Source organism: Montipora foliosa, chromosome 5 (genome assembly GCF_036669935.1).
Source record: "Montipora foliosa isolate CH-2021 chromosome 5, ASM3666993v2, whole genome shotgun sequence".
Classification (NCBI taxonomy): domain Eukaryota; kingdom Metazoa; phylum Cnidaria; class Anthozoa; order Scleractinia; family Acroporidae; genus Montipora; species Montipora foliosa.
In genome coordinates, this window is record NC_090873.1 from 33,766,919 (window position 1) to 33,789,418 (window position 22,500).

At 37.2% G+C, this 22,500-nt stretch overlaps 2 protein-coding genes across 3 annotated transcripts in view; one reads left to right on the plus strand and one right to left on the minus strand.

Moving 5' to 3' along the window:
* Positions 1 to 8,518, minus strand: part of LOC138004003 (2-oxoglutarate dehydrogenase complex component E1-like) — a 37,563-nt gene extending 29,045 nt beyond the window's left edge. Inside the window, exons 1-4 of the mRNA XM_068850371.1 lie at positions 7,941 to 8,518; positions 2,203 to 2,397; positions 863 to 965; positions 1 to 23 (exon numbers count right to left, since the gene is read on the minus strand). The exon at positions 1 to 23 is cut by the window's left edge and continues 78 nt beyond it. Of these exons, the coding sequence (XP_068706472.1) occupies positions 1 to 23; positions 863 to 965; positions 2,203 to 2,397; positions 7,941 to 8,141 (522 nt within the window). The 5' untranslated portion in view covers positions 8,142 to 8,518. The remainder of the gene's footprint in view (positions 24 to 862; positions 966 to 2,202; positions 2,398 to 7,940) is intronic.
* Positions 7,354 to 22,500, plus strand: part of LOC138004004 (DNA polymerase beta-like) — a 22,032-nt gene continuing 6,885 nt past the window's right edge. The window contains exons 1-10 of one of the 2 annotated variants that reach the window (XM_068850372.1): positions 8,757 to 8,923; positions 12,114 to 12,171; positions 14,176 to 14,242; positions 15,524 to 15,598; positions 16,042 to 16,100; positions 16,816 to 16,865; positions 19,402 to 19,453; positions 20,515 to 20,569; positions 20,683 to 20,755; positions 22,495 to 22,500. The exon at positions 22,495 to 22,500 is cut by the window's right edge and continues 71 nt beyond it. In XM_068850372.1, the coding sequence (XP_068706473.1) occupies positions 8,863 to 8,923; positions 12,114 to 12,171; positions 14,176 to 14,242; positions 15,524 to 15,598; positions 16,042 to 16,100; positions 16,816 to 16,865; positions 19,402 to 19,453; positions 20,515 to 20,569; positions 20,683 to 20,755; positions 22,495 to 22,500 (556 nt within the window). In that variant the 5' untranslated portion in view covers positions 8,757 to 8,862. Of the gene's footprint in view, positions 7,439 to 8,756; positions 8,924 to 12,113; positions 12,172 to 14,175; positions 14,243 to 15,523; positions 15,599 to 16,041; positions 16,101 to 16,815; positions 16,866 to 19,401; positions 19,454 to 20,514; positions 20,570 to 20,682; positions 20,756 to 22,494 lie in introns of those variants that run through there. The other variant, XM_068850373.1, reaches the window with a different exon arrangement.

Consider the following 22,500-nt stretch of genomic DNA (forward strand, 5'->3'; position numbering starts at 1 on the left):
CATTTTGTCCAGATCAGATTCTCCTATGAGACAAATAAGAATGATTATAATAGATACAGTAGATGGTCAACATAAAGAAATAAGCAAGAACTTCTTTGGAAAAAATCGACATTCCATTTTATCTAGAATCTTCCATTAACATTATTTTCTGGTGAGTTTGAAATGTAGTAACATTGACAAACATAAATACATTATAAAAATTAATACATGTAACCTTGCGAAGTATTAATAATTATTAACCCTTTTCCTCCTAAGGGCCGATTTACACGGTACCATTTTTGTTGCATGCGACAACAGCTTACGACAGGCCCATGACATGACTTACGATTGTTGTGTATGTCAGAAAAAATGTCATAGCATTTTAAAACATGTTTTAAAACGATGCGACAATCGTAAGTCAAGTCGTACGCCTGTCGTGAGCTTGTCGCGTGCGACAAAAGTCGTACCGTGTAAATCGGCCCTAAGAGTGCCCTGAGAAGCACATGACCTTGGAAGTGTGTAACTTGCAATTCTTTTCCTTGGAACAAACCTGGGGATTTTAGGACACGAATTTTATGCCCAAATATGGACAAAATTAAGATCGAAGCTGCATGGGCGGGAAAATGCGGGAGCTGTGTTACATCCAAATAAGGAAATTTTTAAACTCTAAAAACCCCAGCTCTGAACCTGAGTTAAACCCTTCAAGGTCATGGGCTTCTGCATGGTATCACATATTGATTGGGCTCCGTCTAACTCCAGTACCTATTGAATGGGGCTCTGAAGGGTGAAACATAGATTTTTATTCCTTTTTCTAACACAAGACGATTTTCATAATCAATGGGGAGCACCTCCAAGGCACAAAGGTTTAAATTAAACGACTAACCTAGTCCCCAGTACTCTAAAAAAAGGTCTTCAGGTTTGGTGTCTGACAGATCTGCTTGCTGGATGCCGAGAGGATCCAGTTGAGCCATGTGATGACCTCGAATCTGCAATAGAATAATAATTATTAATAATACTGTTGTCAGTCAGCTCCCAGCTTGAACCTTTCCGAGGAAATGTGAAAAAAGATTTAAACATGAAGACGCACTATTATAGAAGATGTGGTGCCTTAGACACATTCAAAACTTAATGATTTAGCAGTCAACTGTGGACGCAACCAAGCTCTGTGATAATTTGTGCCATAAAATAGACCCTTATGGCAATGTGTCCGTAATATGTCATAAAAATGTCATCTGTTGTTCTTTTTTAATCCCCAGTGCCTTTTTCTCCCGCTAGAAATAATTACATGTATCTTTTAGAGCTTTCGTCTCTGTGTTGCTGTTTGTTGATCACCATCTTGGATAATTAATCAGTTGAGCTTAATGAATGAATTCAAACAAAAGCAGTGCATGAAGCAACCCCTTTTATAGTGCACATCTTCGTGTTTACATGTAAGTCAGGGTTCTCCCGCAAATTTGAAGTAGACGGAGAAAATTTCCAACTACCGGTAGCCAGTGAAATTAGCTTTCCTTGCCAAGCCAGCCCTGACGAAATGCATATACATTTTCCCTCAGTAGCGAGTCCACGCAGTTGTATGAGTACATGTAGAACCCCTTAAAGTGAACTGAATACAAATTATATGGGGTTCAGATCAAGTGGTCTAAAATATGGGTGTTTGCTTCTGTGTACTACTTCTTTACAAGTAAAAATTGTCTGGTGTCAGAAACAGTTAAGTCTATTAACCCATTGACTCCCAGGGGTCCCCCATTGACGAGTAAAATCGTCTGGCGTTACACAGAGTAAAATACTAAGTCTGGCCGGTTTAGGCTGGTTTGGATGTCAATAGGTTAATTAATGAGTTATAAATAATATGCATGCGCCTCCTGCCTCTATGTATCATAAACCTGTCAGTGAGTAAAGCATATTTTGTGTAATGTGAAAAAAGCATTATAGCAGTAAACAGCACCTGACTTCTGGGATGAAACCTGAACTTCATATAAATGATAGAGACAAGCTTTTTGCATTCTCTTTCTTTTTTTGGTTCCACCCCTTTTTTCTTCAACCTTGGACATCCTCAGTTAAGAGCTCTTCACTGCTTAAAATTTGGGTGCTAATAACAGGAATGTAGCTGAAATACAAAATTCTGCTCATGGCTATTATGCATACAGTAAAGCCCTTTATCATTGAAATCAACCAATCCTGATAGGCACATATTCAGAATGATGTTTAATATTATGACGATACCTGATAACAGCGAATCAATGAGTAGACGGCCAAGTGATCTGACACCAGGCTATTGATTGTTGATTGGTCAACAGCACTTGGAACAGTTTCCCTTGTTGCTACCATTCCAGGTCGCTGTCCCAAGATGGGTGGAGGTTGATAAGCTTGGCCGGGTGGCATGCCATTCTGCACTTGCCGAAAATAGGCATCCCATGACTATTATAGAAAGTAACCCAATTATTAGAACTGGATTAATAGTAATGAATGACTCAGTATTACTTCTTTTATTTTAGCCCATTTGCTGAGACTTACGACTCAGGGCTGCCTTTTGCCTCTCAGATGAAGCAATCAATACTAAAGCTACATGTACATTATACATGTACATGTGAAGCCTCCATTGATTTACACATACTTGCCAAGTCTTTAACGTAATGTTTGAAAAAGAACTATCTGCACCAGAAATACACCGAGATATTTTTCCACTCATTTGTTTAAAAAATTCTATCAACCGTTTACATGAGGTGGGCAAGACAACTCGGGGAGGCGAATTGTCTCACCTTGTGAGACAACTTTTTTGCATGTAAACAGTTTGGCTCGACCACCCGAGATCAGAGATAGCAAAATATTAAATGTGAAAACGCAACTATACTTAATAAAAACGAACTAGAAAGAAAGAAAGGCAAATGATGATATGCATCTTTTGAAGATGCATCTTAAAATATATGCATATATAATTAAGTACGGTGAACTTTGTCTCGGTCATGCAATTCTCATATAGACGCTCGGTAAAGTTGTCTCGGGAAGGAGGGCTGTCTCGGGTAAGCAAGACCATATAAACAGGCCCTTACTTAATATATGACTAGCGTAAAAACATGATTTTTAATGTTACTTTGCATGCAAGGAAAGTCATAATTTTTTCGGCTTGTCTTTTGTTTGGTGGTGGTGTTCTTTACAGTTATTAGAAATGGAGTGAAGCACAGAATGTTTTAAGTCTGCATTTTCCATAACAAGGCAAACATACTTTAGGTCCTTTATCCTTGTTTTTCACCTCTTCAAAACATAGTTCTTTATTCTCCTACAGCTTGTGTGGCAAGCAACTTAACTTTATTGCGAGTAAAGGCAATACTACAATTGCTTGGCCTAGGCCCGCACACAATAACAATGCTTGTACCAGTCTCCGACCGGGATAAAATAAAAGGAGTGGCTTGTACAGTTTCAGTAGCTGTTAGAATCATTTACCTTCATTTATTAATGACCTTGCGTGCTCAATTTTGCAGGTGTCCACTTTCTAATAGAGGGGACAAGCTCTCCTCCTTTACCTTAAGGGAACAGGTTGCTTTATGAAGGTTCCACACAAATTTCAAACTCATTATGCAATGTCCAGGTTCATTATCAATATAATTATTATCAATACGTTTTCAGCATTTACAACTGTACTGAAGATGGATTTAAATTTTCAATTAACCTTCTTGCTGAATCTTTGTCTTCCTTCCGCAAAAACTCACACAAACGGCAAGACGAGAAGCATGTGGTGTTTAAGTGTGCCCACAATCCTATGAAGCTGCTGAAGTATCGAAGTACATTTTTGTTCTATTAATTAACAGTGCATTCCCAAAACTCTGCTCCTCAAGTTACATCAACCAGCTGCATTTACCAAAACCACCCACTCAAACCATATTGTACTGTACTACTGAGGTTTTTTTCTACTTTTCCCCACTCTCAAAGACTTGGAGTTTTAAGTTTAGATTTCTTGAACATTTTTTGGACTACTCTACTTATTCCTATTCTAGTTCAGGATGAACAGGATAACCCAAACAAGATTTTGTAAAAGAACAACTACAGTACCATACAAAAGTAAGTTTACAGTCTCGACTCGATCCTCATGAGAATCAAGGATCGAAAATTGAGTCAAGGATCAAGACTCGATTCACTCGAAATTAAACTCGATCCTGGACACTCGATTCTTGCAAAATCACCGACGCGAAACATTGTCAATTATGCATACCCGATTCAACTTTCGCGAAAGTGTTACTCCTCAATTAAATAACAACAGGAACTGTTTAAAAAGAAAACGAGATAGCAGCTATCGTTCCTGTGAGTCCTCTCTTCAAAACTACAATCTACATAATTATGTCGTGGGTTAATATAAAAAATCAACACAATGAGCTTTACTGTGCGATAGATTATTGTGAATCAAATGTAAATTTCCAATGTAAACGTTGAGAAATATTTGCATACTGCGCACCCAACCAAGTAAGGCAAGGAATCATTTATTTTTACATCACTTCTTAAATGCAATGATCTGAAGGAAAGTTATAGCGATGGTTGACGGTGCTAGACTTGTTCACCTGAATCAGGTTTCATTGTTTGAAAACCACAAGCGTTGCAAGTGAACCGAGAACAGCATCATCGCAGGACAAAGTACATACAGCAAACGCTGTTCCATCCAACTTTTGATACCTTGAGTTGGGAGTTTGTACGAGGGCAACATGTTGTCTTTTTGTCTTCTCCTGCTTTTTTGTAAATACATGTACCAGCAATATTTCCTCAATTAACCTGATCCCTGTGACTGTTGATTTTTCTTGTAAGGGAATAAACAAACAAGACCGGGCAATGAAAATTGGGGTCTCGAGCGAGTCATCACAGAATAGTTTTACGTTCAAAGAAAGAGTTTTTGTCCATCTGAAATTAACAAACATGTCCATGTATACAGAGGACATTTGTTTCCAGAAAGGTCTGCTACTGCACTGTTACTGATGACATGTATTCAGTTAAGTCTGAGAACTGCCTACGGAGTAAACTTGAAATGCCACTCCAGTGTATAGTGTCCAAGACTTTTTACAGTCTGTGTGATTGTCGAGTGTGCTTCGATCACACGGACGAAGAAAAATATCTCCTCCACAATCGCACAGAGTACACATAGTAAAGACTTTTCTCTCTTAAAATACTACGGAAGTAATTTTCGCTAACAGGATACATTGTAGGTTACAGCTAAATTGTTGGGCAGATCGTGCTCTCGATTAGAAGCCTATGGAGTAAACTTGAAGTACCACAATGGTCCGATAGTGTCAAAGACTGTTTAGGGTCTGTGTGATTGTTGAGTATGCTTCGATCATACAACCGAAGAATAATTATCTCCTCTGCAATCGCACAGAATAGTGTCGTTCGTTGTGATTTTTTCCCAATTTCAGCAACCGAATTCGAAACAGGGATAAACTCGCTCCGTTTTCTGCGTTACTCCCAAACAACATTCTCCAAGCAATTTTGGCAGGTTTTTCCTTTATTCATATCCTCAGTTGCGTTTGTGCTATTAGTCTGTTGAGAAACCAATGAGTGAAGGGGTAGTTTCTAAAGAAACTGTGGTGCTGCGTCGGTGGGGAAGTAGTATACAAAAATTTGGTTTTATCAACGGAGTTGATAATGTAAATTGGCCACCGTACAGAGATTCTAAAGGCTGACGTTTCGAGCGTTAGCCCTGACGAAGGGCTAACGCTCGAAACGTCAGCTTTTAGAATCTCTGTATGGTGGCCAATTTACATTATCAACTCCGTTGATAAAACCAAATTGTTGAGAAACCAGTCAAGTGTTTGTGCTATTAGTCTGTTGAGAAACCAGTCAAGCGACCAGCTCATTAAATTCTAGATTCCTTCGACTCAATTCTCCACTTGATTCTCGATTGTCGTTCCTGAATCCTTGAGGATCGAGTCGAGAATCAAGACTCGAAAGAGACTGTCAACTTACTTTTGCACGGTACTGAAAAACATTTTGAAAACAGAATGGTGTTTACCAATAGACTTCTTTGACGATATGGTGGCCATTTTGATTTATATTGAACATTCCAATAGCTATTATGGGATCGGCAGGGGCAAATACATTATTAATTTTCCCCTGAGCATCCCATGTCTTTTTAAACAACAGAAATCAAAATGGCTGCCCAATCGTTGAAGTAGACTATTAGGCTACAGTACTTAAAAAGCAATAATTATTATTAGTATTGTTATTATTCTCAGGCAGTCTAAAGATATAATGTACAGTAACTTTAAAACCAGTCAGTTGGCTACGTCCATTTTTGTCCTCTAAAGAGAATCCCAAAGTGTAAAATTTTTTGAATTCCAAGTAAACCATATTCAATACAAAGGATTAATTCCCTCTAAGTAAACCATAATCTACACAGTTGTAGATAAGATCAATTCCCTTCACTGTACTACCAGAAGAAGAAGAAGAATACATGGAAATGGACCAAAAACTAAATTGAATTATCTGTGTGCGCTTGTACTAGAATAGACCTCAAAAGACTTCCCTCTTAGATGCATACTCCACTATGCCTCTGCTCAGTTTCTAAGAATTTCTATTAGCCTTAGGTTATTTCTGGAATCTATCAACAAACAAAGGCATTCAAAGCTTGGTCAAAGTTCAACTTCACATTTTCCACCAACACTCATATTGCAAAAGTTATAATGTGGTAAATTAAAACATTTCAAAGCAGTTAAAGAAGCCAAGAAAAATTGTTTACATTTAATCCATGGCATAGTTGTTATATCCACTGCCTACCCTACTTACAAACATCACCAGAACCTTAGCATGGATATCTTAACCTAACAAGATTACCAAAGCATTAATTATTGATGCTTCAATAATCAAGTGTGTCTGACAAGCTTTGGATTATAATATAGTTACTTAGGGTTAGGGGTAGGGTTTGCTAACAAACATTAATTTAAATGCATGATATATTTTGTTAAGTAACAGATCCAGTGTATAAACTGTTTTTACCCCTATGTGTTTTCATTTACACACCTCCACATTTTTCTAACCCCTGCTATTTGAATGCATTAATATTTTAAGTTGGTATGTGTAAATACAGAAACTTATCATTTATAATCATGCCCCATAATGAAACAATGGCCCACCCAATGAACGCTGTTAGGGTCTTCTTGCCATGATAAATACATTTCCTCCAATTATTACGGCGGGTTCGATTTAAAGTTACATGTAGTTCCTCAGCTGGTCTTTGGTCCAATGGCTGAAACAAAACCCTGCCATTGCAACCCAGAAAATGGTGCTTGAAATATTTTGTCCAAATTTTTAACCCAAACATGATCAGCGGGATCTTTGAGCCGTGGTAATCCTACTGGAAGAGCATAGTGCTTCAGTGACGTCAGAGAAAGCCTTCTACTGTTTCTACATTCCTTAACGCTACATCTACCAGAAGCACCAAAAACAGAATGCTCTTCCAGTCACTCCAGGAAAACCAAATCTTGTGAGTACTTCGATTCTCAAACAGTCCTTTAAAGAATAAGCCCCAAAGTATTGCAGCACTCTTTTCCTGGCCTTCTTAGAATTTCTACTTCCCATATTTCATGGAATCAATCAACCAAGGAATTTAAGTGTTAAAAATGCTCAAAGTTCGCCTTCATTTTAAACTTCCGTAAACCCTTTTGTTGCAAAATTAATGAAGTTAAGCTTAAATTGAAAAATTTCAGAGCATGAACAAATTGCAAAAGTCTAAGTGATGTTAATTGATGTATTGCCCACTTCGCACCCTGCACAAAAACAATATCAGCACCTGTTAAACTAAAGAAAAAGAAACAAGCAGAACAGATTCTACAAGCAGATGCGTGCCCTCGAGTCTATTTCATGGACGTAAGCTTATTTAAGTATATGCTTGTCATGTACATTTTGTCGCCTGCAGAGCTTGACATGTAAATTAAGTTATATACCCTTTTAAAAAACGCAATATAATGAAATTCCTTAGTACTCACCCGATGAACGCTTTTAGGGTCTTCTTTCCACGATAAATACATATCCTCAACATAATTACTGCTGCTACCATTTAAAAATGGTTCCTGAGCCACCAACGCTGCCGTTTGGTGCCATCGATATCGCTGAAACGAAACCTTGCTACCGCAACCTAACAAATGGCGCTTTAAATATTTTGTCCACGTTCTTGCCGCGTACATCATCAAATCTCAAGTCCTAGTCCTTGTTAAGAATTGCTCAAACGTCAAATAAGTCCTACGTTGTCCAAGATGCAATTGCAATAAGCTTAGAGAGATCATTAAACAGCCGAACAAGGTCTCAACTTTACAATCCGGTATTTGGACCTCAGTTCTTCGCTCCGAGGACGGGAGTGCAATAAATTTTCGCCTCGTCTTTACTAACCCACAAAGACGCCAAATATAACTATGCGATTCCACCCAAATGGTAAAACTCTCAAAGAGGTATATTTACTCCAAGATCAGCCGCTGCTTTCAACTGAATAGTTAAACCATCCAATGCAATGAAGTTTGTTTGTTGCCTCCTTGCTTCAGCTTGAATCCAAATTGACAAAAGTGACGTCATAAACTTAAAAGTCGATTGCGCCTCGTAACACAGTCGGAGGGTTCCGTTATATATTGTAATTCCAGTTTTTGCATAAGCCCTCGAAAAAGGTCAAAGTCCTTGTAGATTTTATAAATAACATCAAGAATGTTAAGGCAAAATGATGGCAATACTAGGTTAAATCCAAGTAAAATAAAATATTCTGAAGTGTTGTTTAGTGTCGTGTATTGTCGTTCCCCTTCGCGTCCAATGGAACGAAGTTGAACCCAGTCTGGGCGCGCTTTTCAAAACAAAATGGCCACCTCCAGATATGAGCAAACCAGCCAATAACTGTTGTTGAAAACGCGGGTTTTTTCAGCAAGAATGAGCAAACGAAAAGCGCCTGATCAAAATCCAAACAGCGAATTTTGTGATTTTCTTATCGGTGAGTCCCTTTTGTGGTTAAATAGTTCACAGTCAGTCAGTCAGTCAATATAAAATTCATATGCATATGTTGCGGTACATTATGCAGGGCTCGAGACTAGCCACAGACCAGTAAAAAATCTATTTTGGCTAGTGGTTTTTGTTCTTCACTAGCCATTTTGGCTATTGAAAATATGTGAGCACTGGATGCCCATAGGAAACCAATTCACAAAACGAAATTGAGTCAGAGCGTGCAGAATTTAAAACATAGGCTATAATAAATATCATATATAATTTAGAAACCCAAACAAGAAGTTTAAATTACTGAAATGCGAAAGAATGATTAACCTTTTTGTTTTTTTTCCCTTAGTCAAAAGCAAAGAATGACAAACGAACTGCTTGCCAGTAATGATTAGTCATTCATGAAACCAAGCGGAGCTCTAGGGATTATATTTCATGGGCACAGCATCTCTAGGTCACAAACGCTTTGAAAAAATTAAAAAATTCGCAACTCCAAGATTTGGATGATGCCTATATAATATTGACACCTATGTTTGCAATTTGTAAATAAAGTTGAGATGGAACGAATTACTGTGTTCATGAGAAATCGTGAATCAGCCGCATTTTGAAAGAAAGGAATGTTTTTTGATGGCGAGTTGCGAAGTTCTGTGAGAATTTTGCACGGAAGCGAAAACTTGGGTTTTTGTTGTTGTGCCACGCCTATAATTATGGCATCGATGCCTAAGTTTGCAACGTATGGAGGTAAGGTGGAACGAATTATTTTATTAGTGAAAATCGTGAATCGGTATTTTGAAGGAAAATAATGTTTTTCGGTGCGCCAGTTCAGAAGTTTTGACGGCAGTTCTGTGAGAATCAAAGTCACAAAAACTTTGTACTTGCCAGATGTTCATTCAAAGCACACTGCCAGCTACACAGGCTAGCATTTACTTGACTTGATGCGATGATGGATATTAGAGTATCTGGCTACAGAAAAATTTGTTTTGGCTAGTTAATAAAACCTGTCACTAGCCGCTGGGCTAGCAAGCTGAAAAGTTAGTCTTGAGCCCTGACATTTCATGATTAATTTTATGTGTCCAAGGCCAGTCTCACGTGTACAGAGCCAAAACATTGATCCAATTTCTCACACCCTCTAGCTGACAAATGCGAGTTGATTTCTTAGTAAATAAGCTATCGTATGTACAGTTAATGGACGCCGAGTCACTCGTCAGTACATAGTTTGTACACAATGTGACCTAATTAGTCTTTGGCTTCACTATCATTTTAAGGACGGTGCCTACTAATTAAAGATATTTTTGCCCCAGTGTGTGATTATGCAGGAAATGTAGATCTTAGCAAGTGTTATTGAAATCCAAAAAGAAAATTGGGGGTAACCACGCATTTTTCAAAGATAATTCATGAATAATATTTGTAAAAAGCTTTAAAATACAAAGCAATGTATGGCGTTCCTTCTCAAATTGAAGCATGCATGGTTACCCCCAATTTTCTTTTTGGATACGAAGAGTACTTACTAAGATCTACTTCCTCCGGATAGTTTTAAACCGCGCAAAAATATCCTTGTATTAGTAAGCATCGGCGATAGGAAACTCGAGTATCTCAGTGATGCGCAGAGTGTATGCGTAATAACAATAGTAGGCACTGTCCTTAATACCATTCATTTATCATTTAAGCAATAGAGGACGTTTTCCGTGTTTCCATAGACTCATCTAAATATGAGGGGGAGTTGGGAGAATTCATCTATGCAAACCCAAGACACAGTCGAAGGGTTTCCACACACTGTACTTGTACCTGTCCAGAATTCTCCCAACTTCCCCGAGTGTTTAGATGAGGCTCTGGAAACATGAAACAAAGTCCTCAATTGCTTTTATAAAGTATTTCTCAAAGATAATTAGACAAATGAAGGAAAATGCTGTTTTTTTACTTCTTGATTGAAACAGATTTTCTTGGTACACACTCATTTCCTACCAGCCAATCAAAATGCGCATCTGACAACACATAACCAATCAAAATTCCAGTGATGTTGCAGCTGTGTTTCGATACTCTCATCTAAACACAGCTATTGACTAATGAGAGTGCGTGTACTATCTTGTTATTTTATATTATTATCATTAACAGTCAACAGGATACTTGGGTAAATAGCAAACAATAGTGGCACAGAAAACAGCACAATATTTTTAATATGAAGACTATCTCAACAAAACAGGAAAGAAAACATTACAAAACTGAACAACATTGACAATGAAAGCTAATTATCAATATTTCAAACACTTTAAAGAACAGCATATCGGGTAAAAAAGAGTGGCACTTCAAATACCAGAAATTATGTTTTCCACTTATCGACTATTCTGTTGACAGTGAAAGCTGAGTTGAGTTTAGCATTAATGACCGAGAATTCTCAATAGCTTAAAAAGAGTAGTAGAGTGACTACAGGGAATTAAATGCTGGATACTATTATTAAGTGAAAAAAAAAAATACAACTGAAAGAGGAAGTCCCTAAAAAGGATGTTCAAAGCAAAGTTCAGTTGGGCAGAAAAACTACAAAAAGTGTTAAGAACTTGGTCACAGGTCATCTTTGGCAATGTTAGTATAGAGTGTTTGAACTCACTTGATCAGTAACCTTGTTTTTCCACCGGAACAAAAGAAAACGTTTGCATGATAATGGAGCTCAATTCCCAGAGGATGCCAACTTGGCCCCCGTAATGTCACATGAAATGGAGAATCTTAGGGCTCTTAGTAATGGAATCTGTTCAGTAAAATTTAAGAATCCGATCCCACCAACGCGTCGGCCAACACGTCGGCCAACGCGTTGGTCGACACACGACCGACACGTCGGCCAACACATTACTGACACGTCGGTCGACACACTACCGACGCGTCGGCCGACAGTCGACTGACAGTCGGCCGACAGTCGGCCGACGCGTTGGCCGACGTATTGGCCGACGCGTTGGTGGGATCGGATTTTTAAATTTTACCATCTGTTCAAAGTCATTGGATTCTCCTCAGAAACATGTTGCAATGTTTGGTAGTTGTCAGAATATCTTCTGCTAAATAGAGATTCTTGTACATAGAAAAAAACATCTCTGATACTAATAGACACCGATGAGAAAAGTTTTATTCAGCAGGTTGCATGCTATGATGCTTGTGTTCTTGGATCATTGGCCTCATGATACTTTCACATTTTCCTTTTTTTTAAGAGCTGGCAGAATATGAAAAGAATGTAGCTCGTCAAATCCACAAATACAATGCCTACAGGTAGGTAGAAAATGATAAGGCAGGATTCTGAGCTTTATTACAGCCATTTAGAAGTCACTGCTGATCCTTGCAATCTGATTGGCTCTCAGCAGTGTTATTTATTCCCAAATCACACTATTTTTTGCTCTAAATCGCACCATTTCCCCAGCCAATGAGTAAAGAATGCTTAAACAAAACAGCCAATCAGATTTCAAGGCTTGTTTCAGTTTACAGTGTCCCAAATTAGTGCTAAGACTCCACCATAAGAACGACTAGACGCTTTATACATGTAAATACAGACTTCCTTTCCTTTCTTTTTTCCTCAACTAATAATGATAGATCCCACCCTGTTCATGTATACCGGTAATTACTAGTAAGTACAATGTATAATTTTACACCTGCAGATGAAACTTGAATTTCATGCTTTCTACATTGCCTCATGAAACATTTTGACCACTGGTTGAGTGGTTGCTACAGTATAATTCAGGGCTTAAATCAACCCCATCCAGTTTGGCTGTCTGAAGGGCACATCAACAAATCATTGCCTCCTGGTTATGTTGCACCACTGGTTGTGGAAACTTGACATCCCTGGCTGCCACCTGCACATCTGTTTCCTAGACTTTAGGAAGGCTTTTGATCATATCAACCTCAATACTCTACTCATGAAGCTGGTTGACTTGGGCATCCATCAATCTATCCTCCCATGGATTTCTACATGTAGTTTCTTGTCTGGCCGTACTAACAATGAGTGAAACTAGGGGAATCTGTCTCTAAGTGGGCTAATGTAAATGCTGGAGTTCCTCAAAGGACAAAGCTACCTGTAGGACCTTAGTATAATCTTCCTAGTTATGGTCAATGATCTTATTCCACCTACATGCAACCACTGGAAGTATGTGGACGATGTCACCTTCTCTGAGATCATTCCAAGATGCAATGATTCATCAATACAGTCTTACCTCGACTATATCGCCTCCTGTGTGGATGCCAACTACATGCATTTGAATCCCAAAAAATGTAAGGAGTTGAGGGTGCAGTGCTGGAAATAATTTTTCTTTATTCAGAGGACATATGTCCTTTCAAATCTTCCTTTTGGTCGGACATTTGACAAATTGGACCCAGACATAATTTATTGACTGACAACACCTTGAAGAAGAGAACTCGAGATGTGCTGGTGACATGTTCGGTCATCGTGTCCAATCATAATGTGAAATTGGCTGGACATTTTCAAAATTTGGTCAGACAATGTCCGATGACCGACTGTTATTTCCAGCACTGGGGTGTGTTGTTTTCGTGAACCACCCATTTTATCCCTGCTGACCAATGGTGGCACTTCCCTAGAGGCTGTCAACAGTCACAAGGTTCTGGGGGTCCTTGTAAACAGCATTGTTAAAATGGTCAGATCACTTGGAGGAAATCACGAAAATAGCAGCGAAAAGACTGTACATACATACTGCGTGTCTTTACATGTTTGTCCCCTAATGACCTGATAGCTCAGTGGAAGAGCAATGTATCATGCAATGTTATTGTACATGTACATACATGCAGTTCCAGTTTAAGGTTGGATTTTTCTCAGCCTTGTTTGCAACTGCCTGAATTGCGGCCTCAATACTGATGATCTGTAAGAATGTCAAGCAGTTAATTTTTTTTCCTTGATGTGATAGTGCCAAAATGACCCTGTGCATTAATAATAGGCAAGGGTTTTTTTGCACTATGGACTTCTGTATCATCCCTGGATATGAAGCTAAGTGTTTAAATGGTCTCCTTCCTTAGAATAAATACTGTTTGGTAAATCCTCTATTGATCCCCAAAGGGGCTTATTTATTTCAAGCACATTATTTTGAGGAGCAGGGCTCATTTGAGAGGGGAGGGCCCGCTTTAATATTTAATTGAGCGAATGCATTTACCTACAGTAGTGTTTATGCTTCCTTACTTCCTTTTTTGTGCCAGGGAAACAACTGTCACAATCCATAAATAATTAAATTGAAAAGGACATTATTTGTTTTTTTTATTTTAACATTATTTTAGAAAAGCAGCATCTGTACTGGCAAAACATCCCACAAAGATAAAAAGTGGGGCAGATGCACGGAAATTGGTAAGTTCCTTGTCCAAAATCACAATCATGATATTTTGGTTGAAAAGAATATAGTGGAAAGTGTAACCTGCAATCAGGCGTTCTTTTCGGGAGAGGACAGGAAAATTTACTGTCAGTAGTGCCTGTACTTTTTGCCCTGGCCTCTATATAAAAGAAAAGAACGCATGATCACAGGTTATGGAAAGTGGGTACTTGGTAATGTTATTCCAGGCCTGTACAAGCCTGTATAGAAATGCACATAATCAGATGAATGGCGATTTTTGACAAACTTCACAAAGTATCCCCTTTAATACTCTTTCCCCCAACTTCAACATCACTCGCATCTGGGAATACAGTCAATTAACTTTACAGACCTCTTTAAAACTCCAGTCCTCAAGTAAAGGTACCCTTTATATAATAGTTTAAAGGGGCCATGTCACCCAAAATGACATAATTTTACGACACCCAGAATGCCCAAAAACTAGAATGAAACATTGCAATAACCACTTAAAACTGTTGAACAACATATAATAGGGAACATAGCAAAAGGAAAGGGAAGCATGGATGGACACAAATGGACAAGATTGAAACGGATTGAATTTGGGTAATCTTGAAAAAAGATGGCTCAAAGTTTTTCAATTTTATGGTAAATCACCTGTATAAAGGCGTTTTTGCTCAGAATCATCTTGTTTGTGATGTAACGACAAAAAGGAATTCCACATTATCATTTTTGAGTTCAACTCGTGATTAACTAACAATTTCCCCAAAACACCCTAAAATGTGACATAGACCCTTTAATGTTTAACCTCTTCGTTAGAAATAGGTAGCAAAGGTGTAGACTTGACGGTACACTTCGTGTGGATATCAAATTAATTAGTCATGCATCTAATTACATGTACCTGCATTTCTGGACATAAAATTATATTGTTATCACTGGGTGATCAATACATATAATTATCATTGATTGATACCTATTCGCACACCTGAGGTATAGAGAGAGACAAAGAGATGAAATTTTTGAAGAAAAGTTTCTTGTCCCATTGAACATCATGGTGACAGAGCCAGGCCTCAAACCCAAAACCCTGGCATCAGAAGTCTATAGTGTACTGGCCACTATACCACTGTGTCTCCACACTTGCTACTAATGACATGTCTATTTTTTGTTCTTACTCTATTTCTTAGAAACCTATAAAGTCAAAACTGATTTAACATGGGTAATTGCATGTCATCACACTGAGGTGTATTTGGCACTTTCTCTGATTTTCTAATCTTTTGATTTATCTCTTGCATTAACCTTGAAAGCCCGGGATTGGAGACAAAATTGGGAAAAAGATTGACGAGTTTATTAAGACAGGAAAGTTAGAAAAGCTTGAGAAGGTATGTAATGAAAGAAATACATGTATTATATATTGCGTATCTTGTTTAATATGAAGTCATGCTTTTTGGTTGTTGTGTATCTGACCACTGCTTTCATATTGCTAGTAGCCAGCTGTAACTTGGGTCCAGCCTAAAGGCCAAGGGCAGGAGCTGAAAAATAATTATTCATGAATGGAAACTTGGTATTCATGATTGATGATTATGTGAGCTTCTGTTCTTTTACCAAACTGCTGGGTATAAATTATGCCCGGCTGACTGCAGGTCCTGTTTTTGTTTCAGTATTTTTGTTAAACTTATATTAGAGTAGCATGTCAAATGTTGTCTGAGATACATGTACGTGTATGTTAAATTGCTTCTTGTTGTATTTAAATATTATTAGGTACCATCAAGTCCAGAGGTTTTGTTGTAATTCCAATAATGTAAAAGTATCAAATTTGTTTTAGATCAGAAATGATGACTCCACAAAAGCCATTCAACAGTTGACAAGAGTTTCTGGGATCGGGTACGAGGCTTTTACATGCTTCACGACTTTGTAGGGGAATCTTTGTTTACATTTTTCCCATTATTAACAAGACTATCGTTTTCCAAACAGTCATCCAAGGAAAAAAATTCCTGAATATTGAAAGTGTTCTCAGACTTGCAATAGTATTTGAAGGCGATATACCAGATAATCTCTGAGCAATGATGCTTTGAAAGTTCGAAATTTTACATTTAGAATGTATGGGAGCATACATGTAAGTGCTTTTGCCACCCAAGAATTTATCAGTTTTTGATGACCATTACATGGCTTGGTATCTAAGCATAAAGGCTTAAAAGTGGCAATTTAATTAAGTTTAACAAGTTCTTTTACCTTTTGAAGTCAGTTAAAAATATAGTCATGATGCCTTCTGTGAACAAACTTGTAGGTTAATGAACAAAATGTAAACATTGATGTAGAGTCCATCTTTCTTCTAGGTGCAATAATCATTGTACTGTAACAACAAAAAATACTGTTGTTTCAGTTTCAATGGGTAAAATTATGACCTAATGAAATCAATGAAAATATCAGTGCTTGACTTTCGTGTCTGTTTTGCAATAACTGTTGATCACCGTCCTTCATTATTAGCCTGGTGATGTCAAGTTTTGTGTATGGAATATAAATACTGGTACAAGTTGTAAATAGAGATAAATATTAAATTAAATATGATATTTTCCCGTTGGCATGTGTTTAATGTCAGGCCAGCTGCTGCCAAGAAGTTTGTTGATGAAGGCATAACATCAGTTGAAGGTAACTACACTGTACTTTTCATTAGAACCTGGTCTCATAGTGGTCATTGTAAAATGCAGACTGTAGACCTCGCAGTGGTAAAATGCAAACGAAGGTTATAATGTAACTGTTGAAACCCGAAACCCTTGAGAAGTGCTGACAGTTATTAAGCCTAAATATTGTTTTATGCCTTTTTGGGCCTGCGGTTGGCATTTCTAAAGGATTTGAACTTTTTCAACAGTTACATTGTAATCTTTTCGTCTGCATTTTACCCCTGGTCTGCAGTCTGCATTTTACACTGACCGTTTCCAAAGAGATTTTATAAAATGCAGAAATAATTGGAGAAACAGAGAGTGGTAATTTCAAAACATGATCGTTGCAAAACCAAGCACCTTCAAGTTACAATAAGTATTAACTAACACTTGAGTGGGAAGGACAAATAACATATGACCGAATCTAAAATAACATTAATGTAACAGTTGTTTTTCGTACTACTATAATTAAATAAAAATTAAATTCCACACTGAGAATCGGTGATGTTACATTGTAAGTACTGAAACAAGGAATGATCTACAATGACCTAGAATGAGCTAAAACGACCTACAATGGGGTACAATAATTAACCTACAATGATTTACATTGACCTACAGTGAGGTACATTATAAGCTAAAATGAGCTAATGACCTGTTAGGAGCTAAAATAAAAGATAATTTGCAGCTCTGAGGGCACTGCAGCATGTTTGCAGTATAAAGGTTAAAAAATTCTACTCTGTGGTTGAACCAATCAAAACCTCGTTGCTGAGCAAGTTGATACTTTTCATTGTGCACTCTGAACCAAACAAAACATTGCGGGAAGAATATTTTATGTATAATCTTCTCCTCATTTTTTCCTGCTCTAATTAAGACTTCATCGTTGCCAAGCAAAGCCTTGATATTAATTTTGTACACTTTCAATTTAGCTTTAAAACAAAGGAAAACAATCCAAGGGTCTTTTCACAGTTTTTAAGCAATCAAGGCCGCATGAGAAATTGCTGTCGTTATTTGGCCTGTCATGCAATGGACTAAAAGCGTTGTGTGACAACACGCAGTGGATGTTTTCCGCTCACCAAACTCTACATCCTAGCTGATCCTCTGTTGTCTCTCTCTTTGATTTTGTAAGTCATTTAAGTAGATCATTGTGAGTCATTGTAAGTCATTGTAGCTCATTGTAGAGCTCTCGCTGTAGCTAAGTGATGGTCATTATAGGTCATTGTAGGTCATTCCTTGTTTTAGTAAACTACAGATGTTCTATTTTGACAGTCGCTTTACAGTTGTCAACAGGCACTTGCAACTGTATACCACTTAACTTTGTTTAGAAAGATTGATCTTTCAAAATGATGAACAAAATTCAATTTTCAAATTATTGATGCATCAATTAAAATAATATTGAGGTAGGCTTGACCTGGTTTGACTGGTGGAACTAACCTCAAAGAATTTTCTCTTGCAAAAGTTAAAATAATATTAACATATAGTTTACCTTTACTTCTCTAGAATTCACTTTTAATTTGATAGGCCAAATGAGGTACAAGAGAGTAACAAAGCTGGCATTCATTTGTTCCATGGCCGAGCTAGTGAGAGGTATGGGTCTATATTCCTTCAATGACTTCAAGAATAATTTAATTTACATCGCCAAAGTTCTTTCAAAACTATAATTCAAAGTAGTTTATGAAGTACATTATCGAAGGAATAGGCCCATGCCTCTCACTGCCTCAGCCATGGGACAAACGATTGCCAGCACCTTATGAGGCACATTATTAAAGAAGTAAATCTAGAGAAGCAAAGGTAATTAAATTTAATATAAGTTTGTATTTACCCTTTGATGCCTGAACCGGCCAAACTTAGTATTTTACTCTCAGACTGTCTAACTCCTGACAATTTTACTCTGTCTAACACCAGACTATTTTATTTGTCATTGGGGAACCCCCAGGAGTCAATGGGTTAATCACCATTAATTAAGGACGGTGCCTACTATTGTTATTGCGCATATGTTCTGCACATCTTGAGATACTTGGATTTCCTATCGGTGATGCTTACTAACACAGGGATATTTTTGCGCGGTTTAAAACTATCCCGAGAAAGTAGATCTTAGTAAGTACTCTTGGTATCCAAAAAGAAAATTGGGGGTAACCATGCATTTTTGAGAGATACTTAAGCTTCAATTTGAGAAAGAACGCCATACATTGCTTTGCATTTTAAAGCTCTTTACAAATATTATTCATGAATTATCTTTGAAAAATGCGTGGTTACCCCCAATTTTCTTTTTGGATTTCAATAACTTTTGTTAAGATCTACATTTCCTGCATAATCACACATCAGGGCAAAAATATCTTTAATTAGTAGGCACCGTCCTTAATTAACTTTTGCTAAAGTAAAATAATGTTTTGAGGTTATGCGCATTTTAACTGCATGCTTATCTGTTTGGATGAAAAATGATAATTTATACAAGATATTCAAACATGGAAAAAATGTTTGTTCACCTTTCTCCTCAAAGATTATTATTAAACCTTTTACCCCTGTAGGGCTGAAGAATGTCCAGGACAAGCTAAACCATCACCAGCAGATCGGGCTCAAGTATGTTCGGCCTCACTTAATTTTGACATTGAATCCCACCACCATTTATTTGTTTAGCTGTGCAGCAGAGTTACTGCATTGATGAGTTTAATTTGTGCCATTTGAGCAAGAATACATGCTGTAAGACACAAATAATATATAGATTTAGCCTTGAGCTTAAAAGAGGAGCTCCTGTGTTATTTATTCTTACAGTAAGTTAACCTGGCTTTGACCTGCGATCCAATCAAAAACCAGTATCTGGTCAGCGGTAAATTAAAAAAAAAATAGCTGACCTCGATGAGCTTTAAACTTGAGCCTGTGATATGGTCTTGTGCGATACTGGTCAGCAGATACCTTGTTTTGACAGCTGTCAATTAACCATAACATGGATATCCAATATCAAAGGTGTTGCACCACAGAGTTTCACAATGGCATACATGGAGGGGTGGAGGTAGGCATGGTCATACAGTCCTAAAACCAAATTTTCCTGCACAGATGGATTACCACATTATTTTCTTACCAATGGTGCTCTGCGTTCGCCTTTGGAGCAGAGACCTGCTACTAAGCAAAAGGGGTGGTCTCTTAAACCCAGGTACATGTATGTCCAGAAATGCATGTAAAATTGTACACTGCAATTAGATGCATGCCGATAATTTGATACAAGTAATGAAGTGTCCCCTAATGTCAGCATTTGACATTAATGTCGTTCCCAAAAGTGTGCCAATGACAAGCAATTGAAGTTGCTTTTATTTGTTCTAACCTTAAAATAACTCTAATTCTCACACTTAACCTTATTCTTAGAAATTCTTTGCAAATGCTCAGACAAAGGTTAAGGTTATTCTGCCTCCTAGCTAGATTTAATAGCCTTTTAGTAACCGGTACATGTATTTTCTAGGGGGCATTGGACCTTACTTTAAAGTCCTATTACTTATTTTATGGTTCTCTATTTGCGTGTGGTGCAAATAAACTATTTATGGTTATTTATTTCACATGTATAGTCCCCTGTTGGATATTATATATATAAGTTGAGCATGCCTCTAATCACACGCATTTCTGACTATAGAATATGCTTCAACCAATAGATACGTGGAGGAATTCGAGAAGCGCATTCCACGAGAAGAAATGCTAAGGCTTCAGGTTTGAAGTTTTTTTGTCAATTAAAAAAAAAGAGTTTTATTTAATAGTGTGAAGTAATTTTTGTTTCTGGCTGATTGTTTTTTTTATCTATTTTTATCCTTTTGTACTTTTAGAAAGTTATCCTACAGAAGACTACAGATTTTGACAAGGAAATAATTGTCACTGTTTGTGGCAGTTTTAGAAGAGGTCAGTATACAAGATTGAAGTGAATTTAGGGAGCTGGGATGGCACCGTCAGTGGTGAGAGCACTTGCCCCCCACCAATGTTTGGGTGTTCGATTCCCAGACTCAGCGTCATATGTGGGTTGAGTTTGTTAGTTCTCTTCTTTGCACCGAGAGGTTTTTCTCTAGGCACTCAGTTTTCGTTGCTCCTTAAAAACCAACTTACATGTACGATTTGATATGAGTTGAGTAGATTTCTCTATGATCACTCACTCAGTCCCCAATAGTGCCCCAGTTGGCATATAAATAAAGTTCTTTAGTATAATTACATACTATTAGCTGATTGTTAAAAATTCTCTGCGCTGATTGGTTTTACTTGAGGTGATTATTACGCGATAATCACCTGAGTGGTTTTTTTCAAAACGGCCACATAAGCCGTTTTGTAGAGGTGACAGACAAAGAAATGAATTATTGTTTTAAAGAAAATGCATAATATTATTTTTCAAATAATCACCCATCATTCACCTCGCCTTTGCCGAATACTTGTTAATTATTATTATTGTTTATTTTTTATATATTTTTATTTTATTTTATATTTTATTTTAAAAATAACACAAATAAATAATAATAATAATATTATTATTATTACTATTATTATTATTATTATTATTATTATTATTATTATTATTATTATTGAAAAAATTGAAAGAACGCAGCCAGGATGAGTCATGATGAGTCATGATAAAAACTTGAATGGTTGTTCTCTGGCCAAAAATATTAAAAATAATTCCAAACTTTCGACCACGGGAACTGTGGTCTTCATCGGGCAAAAAGATGAATGAAGTTAAAATTCCGAGAATATATCGTGAGATAAAAATCATGATAACAATGGAATGCAATAAGGGATAAAAAAGGGGATTAACAATTTTTGTTAAAAACTATGCGGTATATTGTTCTGGAAGTGGGCAAGAGTTATTGTCCGCATTAGACGTGATAGAGGTGTGCCAATATTCTAGAAATTTCCTGATGCGGAAATTTCCTTTGTCAATGATTGATGCATTGTTGAAGTCAATGATGTGGTTGTTAGAGCAAGCATGATTGGCAATTCTGGAGCCTTTGGCCGCTGTCTTCACGTTCCTAATATGTTCTTTTTTCCTGGTGGCAAAGGATCTGCCTGTTTCACTGGGATGTAATTCCAACAACATTGGGTTGTGAAGCTAATGGGGTTGTGACTTTGGAATCGGAAATTCTTGTGGGAGCGTTTTTAATTGCCTGTTTACAACGTTAATATCATGTTTTTTTAACAGACGTGTTGAGGATTCAGTGACACCTTCGACGTACGGAAATTTCCGCATCAGGAAATTTCTAGAATCTTGGCACACCTCTATCACGCCTAACACGGACAATAACTCTTGCCCTTTTCCAGGACAATACGGCATACTTTTAACAAAAATTATTAATCACCTTTTTTATCCCTAATTTCACTCTATTGTTATCATTTTTTATATCTCACTATAAATTATATTCTCTGCATTTTTACTTAATTCATCCTTTTGCCCATTGAAGACCACAGTTTTAGTGGTCGAAAGCTTGCAATTTTAAATATTTTTGGCCAGAGAACGTCACTTCAAGTTTTTATCATCATCATCATCATCATTATTATTATTATTATTATTATGTAATAATTAGAAATAATAATTATTTCTAATTATTATTAATTAAGTTAATACTGTAGATCATTGTATCACAACTCTTTGTCTGCAGGCTCTG